This window comes from Harpia harpyja, chromosome 5, assembly GCF_026419915.1.
Source record: "Harpia harpyja isolate bHarHar1 chromosome 5, bHarHar1 primary haplotype, whole genome shotgun sequence".
In the NCBI taxonomy this organism is placed as follows: Eukaryota; Metazoa; Chordata; class Aves; order Accipitriformes; family Accipitridae; genus Harpia; species Harpia harpyja.
In genome coordinates, this window is record NC_068944.1 from 66,468,993 (window position 1) to 66,494,331 (window position 25,339).

General features: G+C 38.7%; 1 protein-coding gene across 2 annotated transcripts; it reads left to right on the forward strand.

The window, feature by feature from the left end:
* Positions 1-331: 331 nt before the first annotated feature.
* On the forward strand, positions 332-24,513 carry TBC1D31 (TBC1 domain family member 31). Of its 2 annotated transcripts, XM_052787208.1 has the most exons (22): positions 332-525; positions 2,319-2,465; positions 3,041-3,156; positions 5,066-5,244; positions 8,258-8,409; positions 8,837-8,996; positions 9,233-9,433; positions 10,638-10,814; positions 11,655-11,734; positions 11,838-11,984; positions 12,241-12,374; positions 13,376-13,509; positions 14,102-14,281; positions 15,352-15,584; positions 16,205-16,357; positions 17,519-17,654; positions 18,596-18,688; positions 20,447-20,587; positions 21,634-21,828; positions 22,250-22,400; positions 23,322-23,438; positions 24,147-24,513. In XM_052787208.1, exons 1-22 carry the CDS (start codon positions 359-361, stop codon positions 24,290-24,292), a joined length of 3,339 nt encoding a protein of 1,112 aa, XP_052643168.1. In that variant the 5' UTR covers positions 332-358; the 3' UTR covers positions 24,293-24,513. The 2 variants fall into 2 exon arrangements, with proteins under 2 accessions (XP_052643168.1, XP_052643169.1); XM_052787209.1 differs by lacking the exon at positions 11,838-11,984 and having other exon boundaries at positions 333-525.
* Positions 24,514-25,339: the final 826 nt, after the last annotated feature.

Sequence of the window (25,339 nt, forward strand, 5' to 3'; positions counted from 1 at the left end):
GTAACGGGAGAGAACCGGCAGTGAGTCCTGCACTTGCGAAAGCCTGAAAAAAAACCCTATTAAATGTCCCTTTGCATTATGTCCTTGCCTGATGGGGCGCGACGTTATAAAATAAAACCACTTTTTTTGTCAGACGTGGCCTCCACTTTATGAGTTAACCGGCACCGACCGCGCTGCGCTCCCCCGTTCCCGCCCCGGCCCCCCGCGTGACGCCCGCGAGGAAAACTACAACTCCCGGCAGGCCCCGGGGCCGCCGGGCGGGGCCGTTCCATTCCCCCGCAGGCCGACTTCTGAGCGGGGGGGAGCGCCCACCTCCTTCCTACTGCCCTCCATTGGTGAAACGGGAGCGGGCTGTACCATGCGTGCGGCGTCCCCCGCCGCGGCGGCCGTTGGAGGAGCCCTGAGGGGAGGCGGCGAGCGCGGGAGCGGCGGCGGCGGCGGGCCGAGGATGGAGAGCTCCGACCTGGGCGGCCGCCAGCAGGGCCCCATCTGGCACCGCAAGCCCGGCCCGGCGGCGCGGCGAGGGTAACGGCCATCCCGGTCCATTCCGGTCCCCGCGTAGCGCTGCCGCCTCAGCTCGCAGCCGGGGCTCAGTGCCGGGCCGGCGGCAGCCGTGGCCGTCCCTGGCGCTGCGGCGCGGAGGAGAGGCCGAGGGAGCGGGCGGGAGGGGCAGGGCCAGGCGGAGCCCACCTGAGCTTCTGCAGCCCGGGGATGCCCGGTTGGATAACGGGGAAGAACGTTCCCGTTGAAGGTGGAGCAGGTCCCCAAGGCGGCTGGGAAACCTCCGTGCTCGGAGGGGCTCGCAGCTTGGCTGGGCAGTTGTCCCACTTTAGCTTTTTGGTTTTAATTGTACTGAACAAAATACCATGGGTGAATTCCCAGAGTTTAATTAAAATGGGAAATACTATGAAAATACAGCCTGGCCCAAGCTGAAGAGCAGCAGTATGAATCCTGCCTTGGGGTACCTGTATGGTGTTTGACCTGGTGGATCCAGGTGCAGCTCTGGGAACTCCTGACTTTATTCTCCTGGGTTAGTTTAGTGGCAAAGGAACTTTTGAAAGGCAGAGTGCCCTGTTGGGGAAGTCCTGGGAGATGCTGTAACTACGCTGAGAAGTGCTCACGTTTCAGGGTGTTTTTAGAATAAGAAGCCATACTTTGCTTGGGGGGGTTGATGACATTGAAGACCCTGACATCACTAAATTTTAATTATAATTTAAAATAGCTTAACGTCTTTCTAATTTGATTTTTATGGCCCTTCCCTTTTATTGCAGAAAAGAATGGGTTTAACAGAATGAGGTGCAATTAGTTTTGTCTCTAGTCTGTACCGTGGCTGCACGGCCCTTCTTCTTCATCTGATATTCACTCACGCGTTGTAACATACACCAAGAGTTGCATGGAAGTGCTCGGTTTCATATTCTGCTCTCTTAGAAACTGATGTCTCGGATAGCTATCAGCATCTTATATAGCCATGGTCACAGACTTCTGCAAGTGCCCTGCAGACTTTAATCAGCCTGCCAATATCCTGTATAGTTTTAGATAGTTTGACTCTGAATTTACATCCAAGTGATGATAGAATACAATTGGTTTGCCCACTGTTAGCCAAAAATTCCAGGAGTAGCAGACCTCCCAAATGTTAGTGTCCTGCTTCCTGGAAAAACCTTCCTCTTACGGCTTAGTCTGCACATGGGCTTCAGTGCTGCAGTCCGTTTTATGCTGACAGCATGGTAGAAGGATAGAATGTGAAAAACCAGCAACTTTTGTTCCATAATATCTCAGATGAATAATGATAAAAATGGCTTCCTTCATGCATTTGAAGACTCTGGAAAGAAGTGGTATTAAAACTGATTTCCCCCCACATCTAATCGGAGTGGTTTCTTACAGTAATTCATAGCTTCTCAGTTTTCTAGCATGTTTCTTCACAGTGATAATGAAGAGCCAGGTTCCTTGCTGAGTGCTGAATTGGGCTTTCAGATACATTAGTAGATGATACGTCAGCATGTATGTTAGTGTTATTCATTAATAACATAAATTAAAATCAGGTAGCCAGGAGCCACATAAAAGGATCATGAGTGGTATTTCCCCCGTCTACTTTACATGTCTCCTAATTACCTTCCAACACAGTGAATGACTTCCTTTCTTTAGTATATTTTTTTATATTAGAAATACGTGTTTTTCATGGAAGAAGATTTTTCATAGACCACTATGAATCATTGGAATTGTAAAACCATAAGCTAGGAATATTTTAATCCTAGGTCTTGGAGAAATACATGCTATTAAAATGATTCTAAGCATGGTTGTTTTGCTTGCTTTCTTCACAGAGTTATAGTAAACATAATTCATAGTGTCAAAGGATACCATTCAAAGACAATACGTTTTCTGAATGTGGCTTTTGACAGTTCCGGAGATTCTCTACTCGCTGGAGACCACCAAGGGAATATATATGTTTTTGACTTGAATGGAAACAGGTAAGAGTATTTCTATCAAGACATTTTAATTGTCTTGACAACTGTAACATTCAGGAGTATGGAACTTGCCTGGACAGCGTGCCACAGGTCTGGTTTTAACCCTCAGTTTTCCATGAATGTGGAAATAGATAGCAGTTTGCTCAGAGCTGAAACTACAAGCCAGTGTCTCATGTAGGCTCCCTAAATATTATTTTATTAGTTTAGCTGCTCCAAAATACCAGAAGTTTGTAACTCCAAACTGAACAGACAGCAATTTCATAGAATTAAATACTACCACTAGAAGTTGTTCTTTGAACACTACCAATCAATTAATAATAGGAGCCATGAATTACAATAAATTAGACTTAGTATTGTCATTTGCAGAAATACATTAATCACTCTTTTCAATTTTATACTACTGATTTTTAAAATATTAGCACTGATTTTTAGATTTATTATAATTAGATATGATTTATTTGCTCCCTTTTGAGTTTAGTTTTTCTCTCGGTGAAATATATTGAGACTGAGTATGTTATGACTTCACTTGACATGGACCAAAGTTTCCTAACACAATCAGAATGTGTATTTTTAAATAGGTTCAACCTTGTTCAGCGAACAATGCAGGCTTGCACTGCTTTGGCATTTAATCTTCGCAGAAAGACAGAATTCCTGGTGGCTTTGGCAGATTATTCCATTAAGTGCTTTGATATAGGTAAGGAGAAATTTAAAGGCTTACTATCTGGATTGCTATAAAAACCTATATAATTTTAGTTTTGATCTCAAATTTCTCTAAGTTTTTTTGATGGAAATTTTACTAGTATTTCATGCCATCTGTCCAAAAAAGAAAAGTTTGGGCCCATGTGGGTTACAGTCCTGTGGGTAAATGAACCCTTTGCTCTGTCAAAGTTTCTTGTTCCCACTGAGTCACGCAGGCATCTGTTTAACTGGAGTATAGCACAGGATCGCAATTCTGTATGTTACCTTTTTTAAAAGCAATTCTGTATATGTTTGCTTAGAATGAGGTGCTCTATGCAAAATCAAACCAAAATCACTTGACAGTATGCTAGTTTGCAACTGAATCAGTTATTAACTATATTTACAGTAAAATATTTGATAAAAGAAAAAAGAACTAAAAGAACTGTCAATGCTTTTGAGTATGCAAGTAGATCTGTATCCTTGTTCAAAAGCGATATTTAAAATTAATTTCACAGGCCAGCTGTGTGTCTGTCTTGATTAGAAGTTTAATGGTGAAAGGCATTGACAATTCATTCTTCATAAATTAATCTTAACCTATCAAAAAGTGCAGTTGTAGTGTCTCATATCATCTGGATTTAAATGTTTTTAAAAAGCTGTAGGAATCACTCATCTGCTATTTGAGGGTTTGAGTCTGATATTATGAGTGAAGATCTTAATGTAGCACGGTTTCCCGAAACAGAGGAAGAGTCAGAGTTAAGGTCTGAAATCCTCCATGCTTTTTCTCCTCCTTTCAACCACAGTAAGACCAAACTTAGATTTTGGATGCACTTAGAGAAACCTTCTTAATTTTTCCAGAGTCCTGCATGTTTATATGATGCTGTTTCCAGATACCAAGTCACACTGAAGAATGTTTTAAAATAGAAGTGTTATTCACATAAGTTAGTATTGGATGAACTGTCCTTAGAGGTGTATTAGATAATACTTAGTTGGCAGGCTCCATCCCCTTCTTTAGAAGCCATATGCTGTAATCCCATGTCATCCTCCCAGGTGACAATAGCTTTAAGCACTCAATTGTCTGTAAGCACAGCAGAAAGTTTGACTGTTAGGCTTTATAAGCTGCTTTATAGCCATTTCCCATCTTGATGCCACAGCAGTAGGTCAGCTGGAACCGCCCCATGGTCTGTCAGGCAAACTACCCAATGTAAATAGTGTAATTGCCACAAACACAGTTTGGTTGCTGAGGGAAGATTAGTGGTAATGCAGTCACAAGTGGGAGACAATGTAGTCAGGGAACCATTTCCTTAGTATGCAATACACAGCATAAAAATGTTTTGGACTCTAAAAGAATTAATGAGGTGTTGCTTTCTGACTGTGCCTTTCTATAGTCATAGCCTGTTGTCATTAAACCTTTCTTCCTTGCACCCGTAAATAGCTGTGTAATCATTCAAACACATTGTCCACAAGTAAAAACAAGTGGAGAATTCTAACTAGAACATTCAGTCTCAACTTGCAGAGATTACTGCGGTGTTCACATCGGATAATCTACCTATGAGGCCTGCTGAACTTACCTGATCACAGTGTTCATGACTTTTTAAGACTGATTCTTAGGCTAAGTTAAACAAGTCTGTGCAAGTTGGCTTTCTGTGTAGAACTGAGAATAACTTAAGAAATCTGTTACTTGGAGATGAGGAGGTGGTTATGTTTCTCTAAGGTATAATAGCTATATGAAGACTGATACCTTTGTTTCCTGTTTTTTGGGCTGTGATGGTAAATGGTCATATACTTAAATGGGTCATATACTTTTAAGCACTGGGTATGCTTAAGTCTCCTTCACAGCATACTGTCGGCAATAAAGAGTAAAGTAGTAGTTGTTTCACTTTGAATGACTTTCATATCCTTTTCATTTTTTTCATCAACTCCTGCAGAAACCAAGGAGCTAGTTAGTTGGATGAGGGGACATGATTCTTCGGTGTCTTCCATCTCTGTCCATGGTTCAGGCAGGTATGCCATCACTACATCCACTGATACAGCACAACTGTGGGACTTGGACACCTTTCAAAGAAAAAGAAAGCTGAATGTTCGTCAGTCTGTGGGCATACAGAAGGTGAGTAAAGAGCAATTGCTAAAGGGTGAACAAGCATACCTCAGTAGGAGTAACACCGCATGTTAAAATCACGCTACTTGAAAATATTTTTTAAAATACAGCCAAATCTTTTCTATGTTCTTTGGGTGTATCTTCTTAACTGTCATCCTATCACGTCACCCAGACCGCTGGAATCGTGACTCAATAGTTGCAGAGATCTGCTGGGAACTTTTAAGGAACCTCCATCTTCAGAGATACTCAAAACTTGGTTGGATGTGACCTTGACTAACCCAATTTAACCTGGAAGTTGGAGCTGTCTTCTAGACTGACCCTGCTTTGACCTGGGGGTGGGCTTAGAGGACCTCTAGAGATTGATTCCAGCCTGAATGATACTGGGATTTAAGGGCGTTATTAAAAAAACAGGTTTGGTGTCATAATGGTAACTTGAAACAGTCACTACCACCTACCCCATTCAGCTGCTTATTCCAAAGCTGCTCTTCTTTCTATGCACACTAAGCACTGAATGTGGGAACAAACAAAGCTTAAAAGCAACACAGCAAAAAGGAGTTGCTGCTTTTCAGCCTAGTGGTTTCTTTGCTTTGGTTTGCTGCACAGACACTTATACTGGAACAACATAGAGGATGAGAAGGATGACGTGTTTGTGTCAGGGAGTGGTTTAAATAGGTCTTCCTTAGCGTTACGCTGCTTTAAACAGGTCTGCCTGCGCCACCCAATGTCAAACTTTGGCATAAGTACTACAGAAAGTACTGACACAGTGCCTGAGCATTGCTTACACACGTGCTGCCCTGCAGTGAATAGTCTTACAAACACCACTTCAGACCAAAGTTCTCGTCAGGCTGGTCACTAAAAAGCCGTGCTGATTTTGCAGAGAACAAGGCTATTCATTTGAGTGTCTTCACCGTGTTCTAGGTCAGGCAGAAATTTTGTCAGCTTGAAATAGTCACCTAGCAATTACTGTGGAAGATCATACATAAGTTTTTGTTTGTTTGTTTTATTAAAACTGTTGTGTAGTGCATGTTGCTAAAATAATTATCATGTCTTCCCTCCAAAGATGGCTGCATTTCTTCAGTTGGCAAGATTTTTCTACTGCTCAGTATCTTTCTTTGTGTAGGCTATGTGTAGGGGCTTCTTATTGATAAATGCCTCAGAATTTGATAGGATCAGGATGGTACAGTATGGAAACAACCTTTAAATCCAAACAGTAGTGACTATGGTTGAATGAATAAATCACTGTTTGGGAATCAAGAGCCCACTTTTGGTTTGGCTCTACCATTTCTGACAGGACATTATGCAAATAATCCAATTTATCTGGATTTAATTTTCCTGTCTTTAGAATAGAGATAATGACACTTACTCCCATGCCACGATTTAAGACATACAGATAAGTGCTTTATTGAACATCAGGTTTATTATTAGACCACAGCCCTGACACTGTCCAAAGGTGGATTCTTCCTTGCTGTCTGAGCCATCGTAGTAGTGCCACACCAATCTCTGCAGTGTATTTTTCGGTGCTTTTTTACTTAAGCCCAGTTGCACTCCAACATACACCTTCTGTTAAATTGGTATGGGGCAAAGCTAATTTTAAAAGACAGAGACTGAGCTGCACACTGTAAGAATAGCGGGTGGAAAAAAAAATGAGAAAGAGCTAAGAGAAGACCTCTATAATGACCGTTTCCAAAGCATCACTGCTTATTCAACAGCTGCTTGTGACCATCTTGTGATATTTTTCTAGGGCAAAGCAGAAAATGAGGAACTGTTCAGTACTCCAGTTTACCAAAATTTAAACTTCATCCATCTGCATGATAGGCATCTGTTCTCAATTCATTGTCTAGACTTCCTCAGGGTCCCTGAAGGAGGACAGGCAGCTCAGTCTGTCTGAAGATAAATGACTCTTGTAGGTGAGGTGACTCCTTCCCCACAGGTAACTTTTGCTCACTGTCAAGTGACTAATTTGGCCTGAACAGCCAACTTTCAGTCACTAACATTCAGCAAGATGAATCCATCCCATGTATCCAGATTTACAGATTTTCAAGGCCCCAAGAGACCATTCAGACCAAAACTCTGAACTTCATAGCACTGACTGTTAATCTCAGCCAGTGAGTACTTCAAGTAGTCCCTCAATGTTCAGATACCAGGAGACATTTTCAATTTAACCTTCAAAATTATAGGTACAGGGAATTTGCTGAAGCTGCATGTGCTGCTACCAAAATAGAACCTCTGATGTAAACCAAAAATTTATCATTAATCAAGAATATATCTGATGACATCCAAAAATGTAAATAATGCAATTTTTTTTCTTTTTGAGATTACACATAAACAATAAACATGTTCAAAATAATTGAAAAAATATATTTACAAGCTTTTTGGTTTTATCTTCATTCATCCTCACAGTAAAATCTGCATTTTGTATTTGGAGAATACATTGCTAAACTTTCTACGATATTTTTTACTTTTAATAGTTGTACGTAAAACTAAGGAGTTTAAGTCTAAAGATGAATGCTTCATAGAGTGCATTTGCAGACTCGTGGTACTGTTTGAATGCTGAAGCTAGTTTGTAGAAGATGCAACAAGCAGTTGCTCGGTGAGCTGTTCTGGCTTGTGTCTCCCATTCCTTCCTGCTCCTGGGTTCATGTTCCCACTGTTTATATTGTGTCCCCTCTGGCACTCATCAGAAACCTCCACAAGGCAGTTTAACAGTCAGAAAAATTACATAGATAAAGATTTGTGTCATTTCAGTGAGTTAAACTGCCTTAGCAAAGGGTATAAGAAGTTCTGAACCAGTGCAAGGGAGAGCCGGCCTGCCTAGGCTGTAACAGGGGAAGGGGACCTGCTGCCTGTGGGATCTGCCTGTGGGATCTAAGCCTTGCACTGCAGCTGCATTATGCAGTTATAGTAATAGCCATACTGTCATGGTTTCTTGCTGTATTTTTTTTTTGCCATACACTTTGGTCCAATTTAAACAGTACTTCCTTGACAACACATTACATTTTTTTTCTTTTCCATGTTCTTCCAGGTTTTTTTTCTTCCATTGAGTAACACCATCCTCAGCTGTTTCAAAGACAATTCTGTTTTTGCATGGGAATTTGATACTCTTCGCTGTAAATACCAGTTGCCAACTCCTGTAGAAGGTTCTGTATTGCTTTATAAGGTCTTTGCAGTTACCAGGTAAATTGCTATTTTGAACATTCTAAAGGCAGACTACAAAAATTGTAGTTTTAAAACAGGTTTTCTTTCCTTATTTGTAATGTTTTACGGAACTATTGAGCTTTATACTATGATAAGCTTTTGAACTCTGCTGTGACTGATACTTTCGGCAAGGATCAATAGCAGTTTTTATTACAGTCTTATAGCAGTTGAAATAAAGCAAGTTGATTTTTAATGACCACTCAAATAAGGTTTAAACTATCCTTTACAAAAGCAAATTTTATTAATTAGGAGCTATTTTATTCTTTCAGGAGAGTATGACAGGAATAATGACAGATTCAAAAGTGATTTGAGAGCATAGGAGGAAATGTATGATCTCTTTCTTTTTAGCTAATACTAACTTAAATTATAGTATTCTGATGGAAACTTTTCCTCATCTGTGATCCAGAGATGGCCGGATTTTTGTAGCTGGTGGAAAATCAAATCATCTTCACTTATGGTGTTTAGAATCAAAGCAGTTGATAAGAATAATCCAGATGCCTGCAAAAGTACGAGCTGTCCGTCATCTGGAATTCCTCCCTGACAGTTTTGATGGGGGCTCCAATCAGGTCAGTTTTTTTACAAAGCTTGAGACTGGAGTATTTGGTTAGTTGATTCAACACATATACTTTGAGGGCTTTTGGGGGACACTAGGGATATGGGCCCATACCATACAACAGGAAAGTTACTCTGCTAAATGTTTGCTCAGTTGTTTTTTTAGCGTAATGGAATGTCATTGCTGAATTGGGTATTCCTCTTTGTTTTACATTGGCAATATTAATTGATGAATCCTTTTAACTTATAGGTCCTTGGCGTGTTAAGTCAAGATAATATTATGAGATTTATCAATATAGAAACATGCAAACTTCTTTTTGACATTGGGAGTCATGAAGAGGGAATTAGTACAGCAGCGATTAGCCCCAATGGACGGTATATTGCATCAGTAATGGAAAACGGTAGCCTTAATTTATACAGTGTCCAAGCATTGACTCAAGAAGGAAATAAGGTAGAGTGTTTCACAATTCTTTAAACAGCAGTAAATCCCATTAAAGTTGATACTTGTCTACGTAACTTTTGTATCATCAGTAGTTTGCAGACGTATTGGAGTGCCATATTTAACACTACAAATAAAGAAAAAGTGATTTGTAGAGTTCCCTTCATAGTTCCTCCAGCTTGTCAGGTAATATGATGTTTTTAAAGTATATATATCACTGTGTTTCTGGTGTTGGGAGGAGGGGGAGATGGTATTTCTTTCTACAGCAATTTGTATGGACCAATTTCTCTTTGTAATGATGTTCTGGGGGAGATGGAAACAGCATAACTGTGCTGCTTCTGTTCCATTTCCTATAGGAAATGTTTTGCAACTGATATTCTTTTAAACTGCGGGCATGGATGGTGTTTTTGTTGCTGTGATTTTGTTCTTCTGACTCTGTTATTGGATACCAGCATCCATCATTATAGCACAATGATACTCCTAATCCTTCCTAAACAACAAACATTCTAAATACCAGTTCTTATTTTATTAAAGTAATTTATTAATGGGAGTCAGGTTTCTAAATCCAGAATTCCATATATCTTTAATCACCATGTCTTTGAAGTAAACAGTAACCAGCTTCGGATAATGATGGAGTTGGAGTTGAGGAAGGATGTGTAAAGATGTCACACATGCATTCCATTTGCACTTTTGCTGCCGGTTTGACATGAACTGGGATATCCACTTTGTTACTTGCTTTCCCAATCTCCAACATTGAATTAATACCTCACTGACACTGAAGACTAATTAAAGTTCGTGAAGGTCTTTTGTATTCTTTTTAACTGGTGCTATAGAAATGCAAAGTATTTTAGTGACATTGAGAAACACACTAAAGTAAATAACCTGAACAGTACATGATACACATTTATACTATCCCAGTTACATTTTAGTGTTTCCTAAGTGAGGAAATAACATGATGTTTGAGTTGGTTTGGAAGCTACATAAACCTTCTGTGACAGTCTTTCTATTTTATTACAGGAGTTTTATTCACAGGCATACTTATTCAGGACTATAATGTCCATATATATATATTTATGGTATAAATGTGCATCTATTCTTCTTGCTATGGCCATCAAGCTCAAAAATATGGCATATAAAATAAAAGTAAACATCAAATTGTAGTGTTATTTAACCTGCCTTACAAGATTTTAACTGAGGTATTTTCACTTAATATTAGCCTCCACCACCCATGTTCAAAGCAGTGGAAGATTCGTCCAAGTGCACGTCAGAGGCAAATAAACTGACAATGAGAGTGACTTCAGGAAGGTCAGAGTGGCCTTGGAAATCCAAAGGAAGCAAAATTCAAACCAGATTGCTAAAACTGCAAGTGAACACATCGCTTGAAAATAAAGAGGTGGGAAGAAGCTGCAAATATTTTGTGTCCAGTCTGCAGCATTTAAATTTTATTGCAAAAAAAATATTTAGCCGCTTACTTTAAAGAATAAGTTCAGGCACTTATTCACTTGGGTGTTTGAGCAGAGAAGGGATTAAGGGACTTTTAGTACCATTTCCTCTCTCTGTTTAGCCTATGCTCCTGTATTATGTGACACAGCCAGAGCTGCCTCCAGTCAGCTTGGGGTACCTCTGAAGTTGTTCAAGCAACTTGTGACACATTTGGATATTGCTAGATCTGATCTGCTTCCCTGCTAGCAAACTGGCACCTCTAAAATGTCTGCCTAGAAGCCATTTCATTTTTTATTAATTATTTAGAAGATGCATTACTGTTACATTTATTTCCCTTCTGTCATCACTGTGCCATCTTCTCTCTCTGTCTTTATCTTGCTTCTCATATGTATATATATTCTCATGTATATATACACACACATATATCTGTATCTGTGTATATGTATCCTCCTGTAACATTCATCACAATATGATCTATTCCTTATGTCAATGTTCTTTATGGTTTGGCTATATCCATCATTTCATTATATGTAGTTTAGTCAGTGAGGGTCTGATTTGCTTCTGACTGAAATCAGTGACAGCTGTTCTTTCAGTTCAGTAGATGAATGATCTTTTGAATTATCTTTTTTGCTGTTAAAATACCTAGGATTATGTAACAGATAGCAGTACACTTTTTTTTTTTTAATTATGTTAGGAACTTCAGTATTTGCTGCTATCATCAATTAGAGTGCAAGGAAAGAGATTATGAAAGAGAAATGCTTACATTTATTGTTGATCCCCTATTTTGTAGAACAAATTGCCAGGTGGATTAAACAAGAAACGTCTGCGGGCCTTACTGAAAGGATTTGGAGAATATCCAGCAAAGTACAGGTATGTTTGTGTGCATGTTCATGCTTGCACAAAATAAAATTGCTTTGTGTTTACTGGCCTATGAAAGAGAAGTTGCTTGACTAAGTCTGCATTTTAATTGCAGGATGTTTGTTTGGCGTTCCTTATTACAACTTCCTGAAAACCACTTAGCATTCAGTAGCTTAATCGATAAGGGTACCCACAGTGCGTTTGTGAATATTCAAAATGAATATCCCATCAAAAGTATGAAACTGCTGAGAGTTTTACAGAGGTAAAATATATATTTATATTTATTTAAATATTATAGATTTTTATTTTCATATAGTGATCTGAAATGTGTCCAATAACTGGAATCAGCTGTAAGGAAAATTCTAAAATGAAATAGTAGTGCCCTCATGCAACTCATATAATCCTGCATCTGTTTTGAAGTTTACAGTCTTTCTGTGTTGTGGTTCTAAAATGCATATTATATTTTTGTTTGGTTTTGGATCAATGTTTGCTACACCTTTGTTTGCCTTTGCGTATAGGACCTTATCAGCTCTAGCTCACTGGTCTGCTATCTTTGCTGAGACGCCTTATATTCCTTTGCTAGCATTCCCATTTGTAAAATTATTCCAGAACAACCAGCTGATCTGCTTTGAAGTTGTTGCTACAGTAGTAGGTAAGCAATGATTTTAAAAGCTCAGATATGCTGCAACATGTTTAAGCTTTCCCATGCAAAAGAGCTTTTCCTGATGAAATGAATGAGGTATTTCCTAAGAGGTCACCAGGCTCTCTTCTGAAGGTGTTGCCAGAAATTAATATGTAGCAACTGTATGCTTAAAACAAAAACCTGCTTGTAAATAAAATAAGATATTAGACTTCCTTTTGCAGTGTTTCTAGCACAAAGTTAGCAGTTTAACAATATTCGTAAAGTCTGATCAGCAAAACCAAATGTATCTGGGATAATTATATCATAATAACTGAAATCTCCAAGACATGGGAAAAGTAGTCACACCCGCCTACCCCCTCACCCACTCCCAGTCAAAAGGTAATGATTTCTTAAGGTTTTACTGTGTTTAGTTGTCCTAAGCGTGTGGTAACTCAAAATTAGACATTTGGCTGAAAGCTGGCTATGGCCGTCTTCTGAAGAAACATTCTAAATTAAAGCGCTTTACACTTAAATTAGTTGTTGCAGCTGCTGCTAAGTCTACAGAAGATATGTACTGCCAAGCATACATGCCCACTTTGCAAACACATGCTGTTAGTGAATAAGTATCCAAGTTTACGGAAATTATTCTTAGTATGTTAAAAATTACTTGATACAGGCTGTAGTTTCATGACACAAATACTGGTTTCAGTATTCCCATCTGCCTCCAATCACTTAGTCCCACAGCACACGGACTTTTCTTCATTTTATTTTTGAGACAGATTAGTTCCCCAGTCTGGTTCACAGTGTACTGACACAAACACTCACGCCAGTGCAGCTGGAGAGCAGTGTACTGTGGGAATGGTTCAGGGATAAATGCTAGGAAAGAGGAGAGGTGGTAATACCTTAAATAGGTTTTACTGCATAAAACTACCTCTTAAATTCATAGCCTTTATAACCAAACCTTAAGGTTGTCAAGAGTCTATCACTCTGGATTACACTGGATTTTGTTGGGCTTTTTTTTTCTCTTTCAGTTAATTTTTGTCAGCACTGGTTTGAGTATTTTCCCAATCCTCCAGTTAATGTCCTTAGTATGCTGGAAAATGTTTTGGCACATCATGACAAAGAACTACTTCAGCATTTAATAACATACAGTGTGACTTCACAGGTAATATTCTAGCCAACTTTTATATATAAAATGTCACTGCAGTGAATGATAGTGCACTAGTCTTATTTTGACATAATTCTTTTTTGAGGGAGTTTTCATTAAATAACAGTGAATGATATGGGAGTGTAAAGAATGTATCATTGCTTTCCTGCAGCTTTTTCTTTTCCATGATCATAAATCTCACATATGTGCTACTGTAGTTCTTAGAAGTCCTTTGCTTTCAAGTCCACATTGCTTGAAAATCTAGTCATCAAATTATAAATGTACTTTTTTTTTTTTTTTAAAGTGGACATAGGTGTGATGAATTAATTTTGTAATCCCTATTTATCATTAGGGATGATTTTAGCTTCACAAATCTAAACAGAAGATTCAGACATCCAGTGAAATAAATTTATGTATAATCACCCCATATTAATTTTGAATGTTTATAGTGGGTGATAAAACTTACCTTCAAATATTCTGGTTTAGTTCCTGTTTCTTTCACAAGTCAATAGATTCTTCGTATAAGGCAAGAAAATTTCATATTATTTCTTTAAAAGGAATGGTAAAATTGACTAATGGTTTATTTTATCAATTTTCCCAAATAATATAGGTTTATGCATGGCCTCTTCTAGAAACACTGTTCTCTGAGGTTCTAACAAGAGAAGAATGGCTGAAAGTCTTTGACAATATCTTCTCCAACCATCCTTCGTACTTTCTAATGATTGTTGTTGCCTATATTATATGTTCCAGAGCTCCCCTGCTTCACTGTAATCAAACAGCGGATTTTGAGGTAAACATCTTCATATTTAAGTCAGTCATATGAAAGTGTACCTACAGAGACCTATAAAACTTTGTATCTGTTGTTACAGAGGTTAGAAGGAGATGTTTCATTTCCACATTAATATATTATTACATGTTTCTGAACAACATCATCTAGTACCTGATAAATATACAATAAATGAGCAAAATATTCAGCAATTTCCTGCAGTTTCATGCAATGAGATGTTTAAAAGCTTTCATAAGCTTTCTAATGCCACTAAAAGCCATTTTGTAAATGTTAATAGTTCATCAACCACAAAGCAATTCCGCCTCTTTTTTTGAGACATAATACAGACTTCTGCCTGTGGAGACAAGACACAGTCATTCTGTCATGTTGCTTCATTATTTTGCTTTCAGATTTGCAAAATTAGGCAATATTGGACATTCTCTGAAGCTAAATAAAAATGTTTCCTTTCCTTATGTTTAGCCTTCCATGGGAAGAGGAGGTTTTTTCATCTGAAAGCATCTCTGTAGACAAACAAAGGCTTCCACCTTGAAAATGTGCTTGTGAGGAGTCAGTTTGACAGACACCAAACAGACAACATTATTGCTATGTTTAATAATAACCAATTTAAAGATTTTCTTGGTGAATAAGATCTTTGACAGGAAGAATAGTCCTTCAAGAAGAGGAACTTCCAAGCTTCATGTTTGAACACCAGAAGTTGAGGGAGGTTTATCCAGTGGTAGGAGTGTCTGTGCGGGCAGGTGGACACTCTAATTCACACCTAGCTTTCCAGATCCCTTATGCAACTGCCATTTGAAGAGAAGGAAAAGAACCAGAGTATACTTTTACAACTTGAAGAGGTTTGGGTCAAGTCATTTGAGACGGTGATACTTTACTAATTAGTAGGGCTAGCTTAAGAATCCATTTTTAAATCAACTTTTGGTATATAGCTCTTGCTAATTTGCCTAATTATTCCCAAATAGGTATATTAAAAACTTGCTTAATCTTTTGTAGAACGTAAATGGAAGCATGCCTCTTACAGTATTTCTTTCATCATCATAACAACCTGGACATTAATGGAAGCATGTCTCTTACAGTATTTCTTTCATCATCGTAACAACCTGGACATTAACGTTGTGATTAAGGAAGCTTATCATCTTATGGAGGCTACGCCACCAGATATCCATCCACAACATATGCTTGATGACTTCATACCACTTACAAAAGGACAGTACCCTGTATTTAATAAATATCCCAAGTTCATTGTGGATTATCAAACTCAGGAATGGGAGAGGATCAGACAGGATGAAATTGAATACTTACGAGAAAGGTATTAATGGGAAAGTTGAAGACAGTATCAGACTGGGAGCGACAGGTGGACACATTTGCCTTTTTCTGTTGTAATGTGTATGCTTGGGAAGAGAGACAATTAAGAAAATTCAGGAAGATTACTTTAAATAGCTGCTAAAGGTTAAGAGTTGTTTGGTTTGACACATTTTTAAGTTAAATCACTAGTCTTATCTTAAACAAAAAATGTTTGTTACTTCACAGAAAATATTGGGCCGCAAGTCTTCAAGCTTGAAAGCTTGTAAGTCAGAGCCTAAACCTCCCTTGACCTTGTAGGGTCCAACTTTGTGAAGGGCCAGGAGTTCTCAGCTTGCTATTGAAATCAGTGGGTACCATGAGGCCAAAGCACCTTTAGAAACTAGTTTTTGTCAAAAATGTGAGGAAGAAAATATCTGCGCTCATCTGAAATGCCCTGTTGCCTGTAACAGTCAGTATTGTAACTCCTCCTCATGCGCTTTATCAGTACATAAAGGGGATGCCATATTCTTTCATGACAATGCATTTCAGCAGGTCTTTGCTATTACAGTCATCAATTTTTAAGTAATCAAGTTAATTTCTTGATACCTGGCTTGAATTATTAACTTGTGATCTCCGTCCATTTAGACAATTAGCGCATGAATTAGAAGCTAAAGCACAGGAACGGAAAGCAGAAGATGAAGCCTGGTATCGAAAGCAGGAATTACTTCGAGAAGCTGAAGAACAGAAGCGAAAAATGCTATTGGAAGAAGAGGAAAAGCTGGTGGAACAGAGGCAGAGGTATTATAATATAAGAAGCATTAGGGGCCTGGCTACTGTACCCTGTTATTACATTTTTAACCGTGAGTAAAGGAGAAATAACCACTAATTTGTATAAACTGTAACGTGGGAAAACAGTGTGGTCTGGTGGGTCAGATTTTGGTGTGGGAATGAAGTGATCTGGGTTGTATTACTGCCTTGCCTGAGGGAATACAGCAGATTAGAGGCCAAGTCACTTCATATTTTTGTCTCAGCTCCCAGCCTTTTGTCTGGTCTCTTTGGATTGTGAATGCTCTTAAGCAGTCAAGTGCTGTGTGTTTGCATGCTGAGACTTCAGATTTGCGCTGTGGGCAGATTCACGCTGCAAATATGAGAGTCACTTATAGTATCGGTGACTGTACGCATTCTTGTATTTCTAGTGGATTTAGATAAAAGACTGCTTTATGTATCAGTTGCTGAGCAAAGAGTTGTGATAGCACTGAAGCTGAACTGTTAGTTTGTACATTTTGCAGTTGTGAAGGTTTAAGAGAATTTCAACATCTCCATAGTTTTTTAGATCAACTACAAGTAATCGTAGAATCATTTAGGTTGGAAAAGACCCTTAAGGTCATCGAGTCCAACTGTTAACCTAACACTACTAAGTCCACCACTAAACCATGTCCCTAAGCACCATGTCTACAGGCACTTACCTTAAACCTCTGTAACCTACAGAGTAAGTTTTTGTTTCAAAAGAGGGCAGTGAGCCTTTCTTTGCAAACTAATTCTTGAGTTTGTGGTTTTGTTCCTTGAAAGAGTTTGATATTTTCCAAATAAACTTAGGGCTAATTTTGTGCAGAAAGAGGTACTGGGACACTGGCAATTATTCTAAGGAATAGTTTCCAGTTCTGGATCATTGCAATAGTAAACTAGTGCTTATTAAAGTTGAACAGAAACAGAGCACAGGACTTCAAAGCTCCATCAGACACATTGGCATTAGAGGATGTCTGTGTGTCTGTGAGTTTAATTTTGTCTTGTAAATCAAAACTGGACAATTCACAAGAATGAAAGCAACTGTCCTAAGCTTTATAAGTTAGAGATTAGCTCATAGTAACTAAGGGATAACTGCAGTGCAAGTTTGTGCTCTTTGGTCCTGACCTTTTATATATACAAGTTCCCTTGTTTCTGTTTGTTTTGGCTTTGAAGACTAGCTGCTGTGAAAAGAGAAATGAAAGTAAAGGAACTACAATTTCTAGATGCTTCGAGAAGGCGTTTTCTGAAATACCAGCAAGATCAGCATCAAATGGAACTGAAACGTCTTGATGATGAAATTGCGAGAAAGGCTGAGTATTGCTCAAACAATTCTGTTCTTGAAGGTTTATTAGTGAAAATAAACAAGGCAAAAATGCAGAACTAAAATTTCAGTTGATATGCTGTGATTTGTGAGCCCAGAGGTGTATTTAGCATGAGGTGGACTGCTTTAAGTGGTAAATGCATAATTTAACAGTTTTATTTGGCACTCACTGTGTTTCACTGGCTTGCTTTAACTGGCAAAATTCCTGAGAAAAGCCAGATTCATCTGTATATTGGCAGTGTTGAAAAATGTAATGAGCTCCTTAAAGGGCTAGTGAATTCTCAGCTGTCTGTGGGCTGTATGTCCAGATTGCAGATTAACTCTGCCATTGACTGAGAGGCTCCTCAGCGGCCTCTGGCCAGGCCTGGCTCTGCTCCTGTGTTACTAGCTCGAGCACCATGGCATTCAGATGCTGAGAATGGAAGCTTTTGAACCTCGTGGGCATGAATTGAGTCTTTGCAGGGCCATTCCTCGTGTCTCAGCACCATATCTTACAGAGCACAGCGCATCTGTGTGTTCATTTCCGCAGTCAGGGCACTGTAAGATTCATTAGCTGCAGCTCAGCGCAGGTTCTGCCAGGTGCAAAGTGGCCACTTCCCTATCTGTGTACTGTCCTCTGCAGCATTCCGGGTTCAGAGACTCCTTATTCGATGTGGAGCTGCATCTGGCAGGTTATTAGCACTAGAACAAGCCTGACATTTCCCTAATATGCTTGGCTGGATGCAAAACTATTCCCTGTGCCTCATCTCCACCTTGCCCTGTAATTTTGATAGGCAATATTTTCCGTTATTCATGGTATGACAGAAAGTTAACTAGAACTTAGAAGTAGGGTGTGGCTTGGGCTTTTGGACATTCTTCTTGGTACTGGTTTTTCAAGGGAGAAGAATTTCTTCTTTACTGTATTTTCATGTGTTTCTCTTCTCCTCAAGGTATCCATGAGAGAGCAGGAAACAGCTGCTACCGTTCAAGATGTAGAAGTACGACGGATGGAACTTGAATCACAAAGACAGCTTTTTGAACAGGTAATTATTAGGGAACTATACAGATGTTTATATTTAATGGTTCTTCCTTTGCAGTTCTCAGATTCGGTTTTCATTCAACCAGACTTTGTGAGGAAAAAGGGGACCTTTTTTTTCCCTTTTTCTCTCTGATACCTGTTTTAGAATAAACCCTCTATTGATAAAAGCATTAGTAGAACTCACTGTTATTTGTTTTTCTGGGAGAAAATACTCATATCCTCCCCATTTTATTCTTCTCCTGTGCAGAGGTATCATTTGGTTGGTGCAGGGTTTAGCTGTGTGCTCAGCTGATTGAAAGAAGTGAGGAACATGTAAATAAGAAATAAGTCTATAACAATATGTTCCTCATCCCAGAAACTCCCACCTTTTTCATCTGTGATATCCAGATATATCTACATTTTCTGGAGAGAACAGTATAGCAGATTGATGTAGTTGATGAAAAATGTCTAATTGCCAACAACATCATTAAGCAAAAAGGAATGGATGGTTTGTGGGGAATGTATAGTTCCTTTCTCAAATGGCTGACTTATAATTCAGAAAGATCACTATTCAGTAATAAAGGATTTTAATCAATAATACTGTTTAAAGTTAAATATCAGTTAATTATTATAAATAATTATTATAAATGACTGAAAAGCAAGGCTTCCAATGGAAGGCTTTAGTAATGTCCGTTTTGGTTAGAAATAGTAAGTGTGTAGAAATCACAGCTACATGTGCCCATCTTGCATATGCGCAGATCCGATGGAATCCAAGCAGAAGTGGACAGCCAGATAACTAATCCTTATTTTGAAGCATGTGTCTGCTTATATTTGGCTTTTTAAAGCTTTTGGCCATAGACTTTTAATAACCCATGCTGAGCATAACTGGGCTAAATTTCTTTTAGCATTTATTTATTAAATACACAGCCAGCTGTATTGTGGCTACATAACACAGACCAGGCTAAACTCATTTGTGTTCCAGTACTTGTAAAGTCAACTGTTTAAGGGAACTAATTCTACAGTGATCATCCTCTTTAGGCTAGAAAGGTAGCAATTATTTAACTAACTGAGGATATATGTCTCCCCACAAGAGTCTGTGTAGACAGGCTTTTCCTGCCATGCCCTGAACTGACTGTTTCACCGCCATCAGTGAGGGGCTATATTTAAGCTTAGAAGGCTGTGTATGTTAACTTTGCTTCAGTACCCTGCTGACACAGCTCAATAGATTCCCGCAAGCCTGGGAAGCAGTTATGTCTTCTCCAGAAAACTGTGTAGATGCCCTGATGAATGTGAAGAAAAGGTGGTGAGAGTTAAAATTCTGTTTCCAGGTCTACTGCTGATTCGTACTACTTTGGCAAATCATCTCTGCATTCAAGCTGCAGATGTGTCTATTATAAGTCCCTGTACCATGACATGATTTATATTTGTGAAACATGTTGAGGTTTTGGCTAAAATGTGCCATAAAAATGCAGAATATTGTCATGATGAATCTAATTCATTTAAGTTGGAATTCTGCTTTTATGCTCCACTATAATCAAGGGAACGGAATTACATCAGTATCAACCTGCGAGACCACTGTGACAACTCAGGCTTAGTGTAATTCCAAGTGGATAAAACAGCAGGGACTATCACTTTCTTCAACAGTTATGATATGTAGTGGGATGAGATGTGTGTATATATTCAAATACTAGTTTAATGAAATTTTAATAAATGTTAAAGAGATGGAATTACAGATGTGGGCTAGTAGTTTAGCAAAAATAAGTTATGTTTGTGTGTTTGGCAGCACCTCATCAAAGATCAAGAGGCAGTTACACAGGAAATGAAAGAAGAGGTGGATGCCCGTCGAAGAAAGGTGGATCTGGAAGATCATCTCGTTCAGAGATTGATGGAAATAGATAGAGAAGAAAAACAGAAAGCTCAGATAGTAAGATGATTGGATCTTAACACATATTTTGGGGAGTTAGTATGCTAACTAGTACAAGTAGTACTAGTTAATAGTATTTTAATTGCAATTAACTAGTTCAAGTTAATGTGAAAATATTTTCTAAAGAAATCTAATTTCTAGATACCTATATTAATAGATTATGATGGTATGTTTAAAGTTTTGAGGTTTTCAAAAATCTGATTGAAGTGTCCAAACAGCTATATAATACTGAAATTCTCTGGGCCTGTCATGGATATTACCTTTTCTTTACTTCTCAGAACTCAGAAGGCATGTAAGACTCAAAAGTGCTTTTCAAAATAAGTCATTCTCCTGTTAAGGAACGTGTTTTATTTGTAACCATAATAAAACAAAAGTAAGCCTCAAAGGAACTTTCAGTTGGTAGTACTTGGCAGGAAATTCAGCTGTAGAAGCTGTCTTCTAGATCACGGTAATGAATGTGTGTAGCTTGACATTAGGAATTGTTCAGATTTTCAAGCTCAGAACTTGTAACTGCACAGTTGGAAAAATAGTTGCAGCTAACCCACTGCCCATATGCTTGGCATCTGCATTTATATTTTGTCTAGAAATAAACATATGGGTCTAAATTTTTGTAAACAGCCTTTGATTTTTGGAAGCAGATGGATGTGGGTGGAAGTATTGGCATCCAGGTATCAGTCTTATGTTAATTGCACCTGTAAATCATATTAAATCCATGCTAGGAAAGCAAAATCCCCAAAATCATGGAGAGAGTTGATGCCTCATTCCAAAAGATTAAAAAAAAAACCAAACACCACAAAACAAAACAAAACAAAGACCCTCAGTAAGGGAAAGAATAAGAAGGATGAAGAAGAAGCAGAAGAAAGCCCTGATAGATGAGACAGCCTGCTGTAATTAATGGAGGAGTGGCACTGCAGGTACAGTCTCCCGGCAGGGACATCTAACAGTGATACTGGAGGACACTTCAGTTCATCTTACCTTATCTGTATGTAAGGCTGTGTACTTGAAATAGACTAAATGGATTGCTGGTAAGAAAGATGTTTTATTAGGTGGCTGAAGAAAACTTAGCCAAAGCAGAGCAGAAATGCATTGACACTGACTGGAGGTTGCAAGTGTTGCATAAACTAAGGCGTGATGATCAGGACCGTGAGAAGCGTTATGAAGAGATAGCCAAGCTCCTGCATGACAACAGGGTGAAAGAAGCTGAACTGCTGAAGGCCATGAGGGAAGCAGAAGAAAAAAAGGTATTTGCATTATTTCTTTTTCTAAGTGGGACTGGCACAAATGTAACTGTCTTTTGCCCATAACATGGTAGAGCATAAAACTGAAAGGTATTGAAGAAATATTTTGTTAGGAATCTCCTTTCCTGTTTTGACTAGAAGTTTCTGGAAGCACTAGAGCAAATTGGTGAGGATATTTTAGGCTTAGGAAAGCATATTCCTAATTCTGTAAGTTCCTCTCATTTTTTTTCTCTGACCCAAGACTTTTACCTTTCTCCAGGTGTTTGAATGAGAAATTTTTCAAAAAGAAACATTCACTTAACTTAATAACCTATATTTTGATTTAAGGGTGAAGTGAAATCTGTAATAATCCAGGTGGTTTTACTTGTTGCTTTTTCCTTGCAACACATCTGTTGAAGACACTTTTAATATCTCTGTTGCACAGTGGGAAGAAGTTACACAGAAAAAAGCTCAACTGGAGGAAGAGCAGAAGGCAGCTGCTGCTGCAGATGAATACAGGAAGTGGTTTTTAGAAGACAAAATGAATGATGCATTAGAAATGGCTGAAAAGCTGCAAAGCGAAGATGGCTATTTTGGTGAGCATATAGATAATGCAGTTTGCCTGTGTGGATGTTGACATGAAGTATTCAGCAACTGAATACAAATTAAGTGTCCAATATTAGAGATACACTTAAGCTTAACTCCTTTACATAAGTACTTTTTGGCAGTATTCTTTCATGAAACCAATGTATCAGGCCAGACGTGGAAAGGAATCTCAGTTTGAGATCTATCAGATGCAGCAATATAAATGGCATTTTTAGTAGGAGCACAGGTTTAGCTGAGCTTAAGCCAATCGTAAAATCACATCCCTTAGAAATCCTCTGTAAAATAACGTTGTCCTGAGATGACATACAGTATTATACCAACAAGTGACTTTGCCAAGTGTTTGTTCACAGGAAAAAAACATTTATGCACTTCCAGATTTGGCTAGTACATCCTTCTCAAATGCTGCATTTATGTGTTTTTGCAGATATTTCTCCTATTCCCCCATCTCCACAAGGCTCACACAAGATTAGTGATTAGTATTAAGTGATTAGTATTGCTTTGGGTGAACTTTTTGAGACTTTGCCCTTATTTACCTAATGTTTTTAATATGGATTAATTTGCAACTGCAAATTATTAAAATGGGTGTCTCCTACTAAATCTGCAAGTAGAGTAGCCATATTCCACATGATCTTAGTGGCCCATTTGTCAGAAGATTAATTATATGGAAAGAAACAGCACGTGTGGAGCTGTAATTTCTTAAAATCAAATGCAGCAATGATGCGTAGCTTTGACCCATAGAGTAGAAACATTGACTTCTAATTCTGAGCAAATTGTACTTGCCATTAGCTCGAGTGAGTGATTGTTCCAGTTTTGTTTCCTGGAGAAAAACTGTTTCACCTCAAGCTAGAAAAATTCACTAGAAATTTAAACATTTTTAGTTTACAAAGAATCCTTCTCTCCATTTCCCACAGAGAGACTGCGTGATTTAAAGGCCAGACGTACAGAGAGAGGGATAGAACTCCAGCAGGTGCCAAGGTCTGGAAACGTCTGTCTGAATGATTTGTCTGCCTCAGAGTCATCATCACACAGTAAGTTTCTAAGTTAGGACCCTCCTTTCTTTCACATTTAATTTCAGAAGCATTACTGGAACACCTCATTGTGCAATTGAGTCATTATTAGTTGTGTAGGTGTTTAGTGGATAGTAAACCAATTTATTGTTGTATTCTATCTCAAACCTGAAAAAAATGTCTTTGCTACCAGGGGCAGCACAGGTAGGAAGTGCCTGAAGTGTGTTGCATTATGAGAGTGGTCCTATTAAACCTCAGCCTAGTTTTAATCCCATTCTGACCTGATTATTTTACCTATGGTTTTTCTGTCTTCATAGTTATGTATGATTTGGGGGTGTTGAGAAGATGTTTCATCAAAATCTTACTGAAAGTTATAGTCAGGAATTAATCTGTAATCATTTCCTCTGGGCTGTCCTAGCCGTTATGGCCAGTGAAAGTGCTTTTTAAAGTCACATGCATCTTATGTACAAAACTCTGCACACAATGGGAAACACGTATCTGTGGGCCTGCCATAGCGACCCATCAGCATCTGACCTTTTTGTAACAAAAGATAGGCACCACTTTCAAAGAACTTGCTTTTACAGGTCTTAGGGCTGTCTTGCATACAGTGGTACTGATAAAACATAGCATTTCTATGCCAGAGATAGATACCTGTTTTCCGATAAGCATTCATAGTATTTATGGAAAACCATTAGTTGTAATATTAAGTCCAAGTTTCTTCCACTTAAGTGTCTTTAGGCAGAAGACGAGAAGAACTGGCATGCCAAGAGCGGGAACTGATGGCAGAAGTCAGACGGCTCAGACAAAAGCTTACCTCACGGGCTCGAACTAGACATCCTCCAACTCGTTTCCCAGCTACAAAGTGGACACCTTGAGACGGTTTGCTCTGGACCTCAGCTGTACTTTCAAATTATTAATCAGTGAAATGCTAAATATGTATAGTGTGATTAAGGACTGATCATAGATTGTTTATTATAAAGGCCTTTGGAAATATTTTTATATAAAAATAAAATGCTAGCTAGAAAAATGTGTGTCGTTTGTAACCTTCTCATTATTTTCTTAGTAACTATAATGCTGTACTTCTAAAATAAACTCACTTTTTACTGTTAAATTATTACACTTGCAGTATTTGTATATTTTATTTGTTCTGGTGGATGCCATGACCTGAAGAAACAAACCACTGTTAAAATGTTGTTTTGTCAGTGATTTGTAAGTGGATTCTACAAGTTGCAGCAGGGAGATTTGCAAATAGAGAAAAAAACCCTTTCCATTGGGAGCTGAACACTGAAAACAAGGCCCAGAGAGGCTGTGGAGCCTCCATTGCTGGAGATACATATGATTGTTATACATACTAGCAGGTTCCTTTCATGAGAAAGAAAGGGAGAGAGCATCTAAATAAATACGCTGTTTTCCATGCTGCTACTCTGGTTGTCAATGGCTAATGATTTTGACCCAAGAGTAGAACATTATGTGGTGTTACAGTAAAAAAGAATGAGGCAAAGTTAAATAAAGTGAATGATTCATAATTGCTACACACGATGCTGATATAGGAGTAGACTTGGCTGTGTGAAAATATGAGGACCTGGAACGAACTTAATTTGTTCTGCTTCCCATGGGGTTTTGCTGGCGCTCTTTGGGGCAGCAGCATCAGAGCGGAACTGCTCGTGGTGCCCTGTGGGTGCTGAAACACCGCGCAGAGCAGGGCAGACCCAGATGGTACCGCTAAACAGCAACTCTTTGTCCTTAAATTACATGAAGGCTTAAATGCACAGAGGTGCTTTGTTATCCTCACGTTAGCATCCTCTGCGTCTGGAACCAAAACCAGTCACATTCATAGCGACCAGGATCCACAGAAATCTCATCGCAGAGTGTGAGGAAGAGGCTTTTTTTTTTTTTTTTTCAAAAAGGGATGAAAATGCAAC

What these genes read in the sequence shown, in the direction of transcription:
- TBC1D31 (XM_052787208.1), top strand. Translation starts at nt 359, where the DNA reads ATGCGTGCGGCGTCCCCCGCCGCGGCGGCCGTTGGAGGAGCCCTGAGG. An exon ending in GAATATCCAGCAAAGTACAG is followed by an intron (nt 11,735 to 11,837) that starts GTATGTTTGTGT and finishes TTTTAATTGCAG; the next exon opens with GATGTTTGTTTGGCGTTCCT. An exon ending in GGGAAGCAGAAGAAAAAAAG is followed by an intron (nt 21,829 to 22,249) that starts GTATTTGCATTA and finishes TCTGTTGCACAG; the next exon opens with TGGGAAGAAGTTACACAGAA.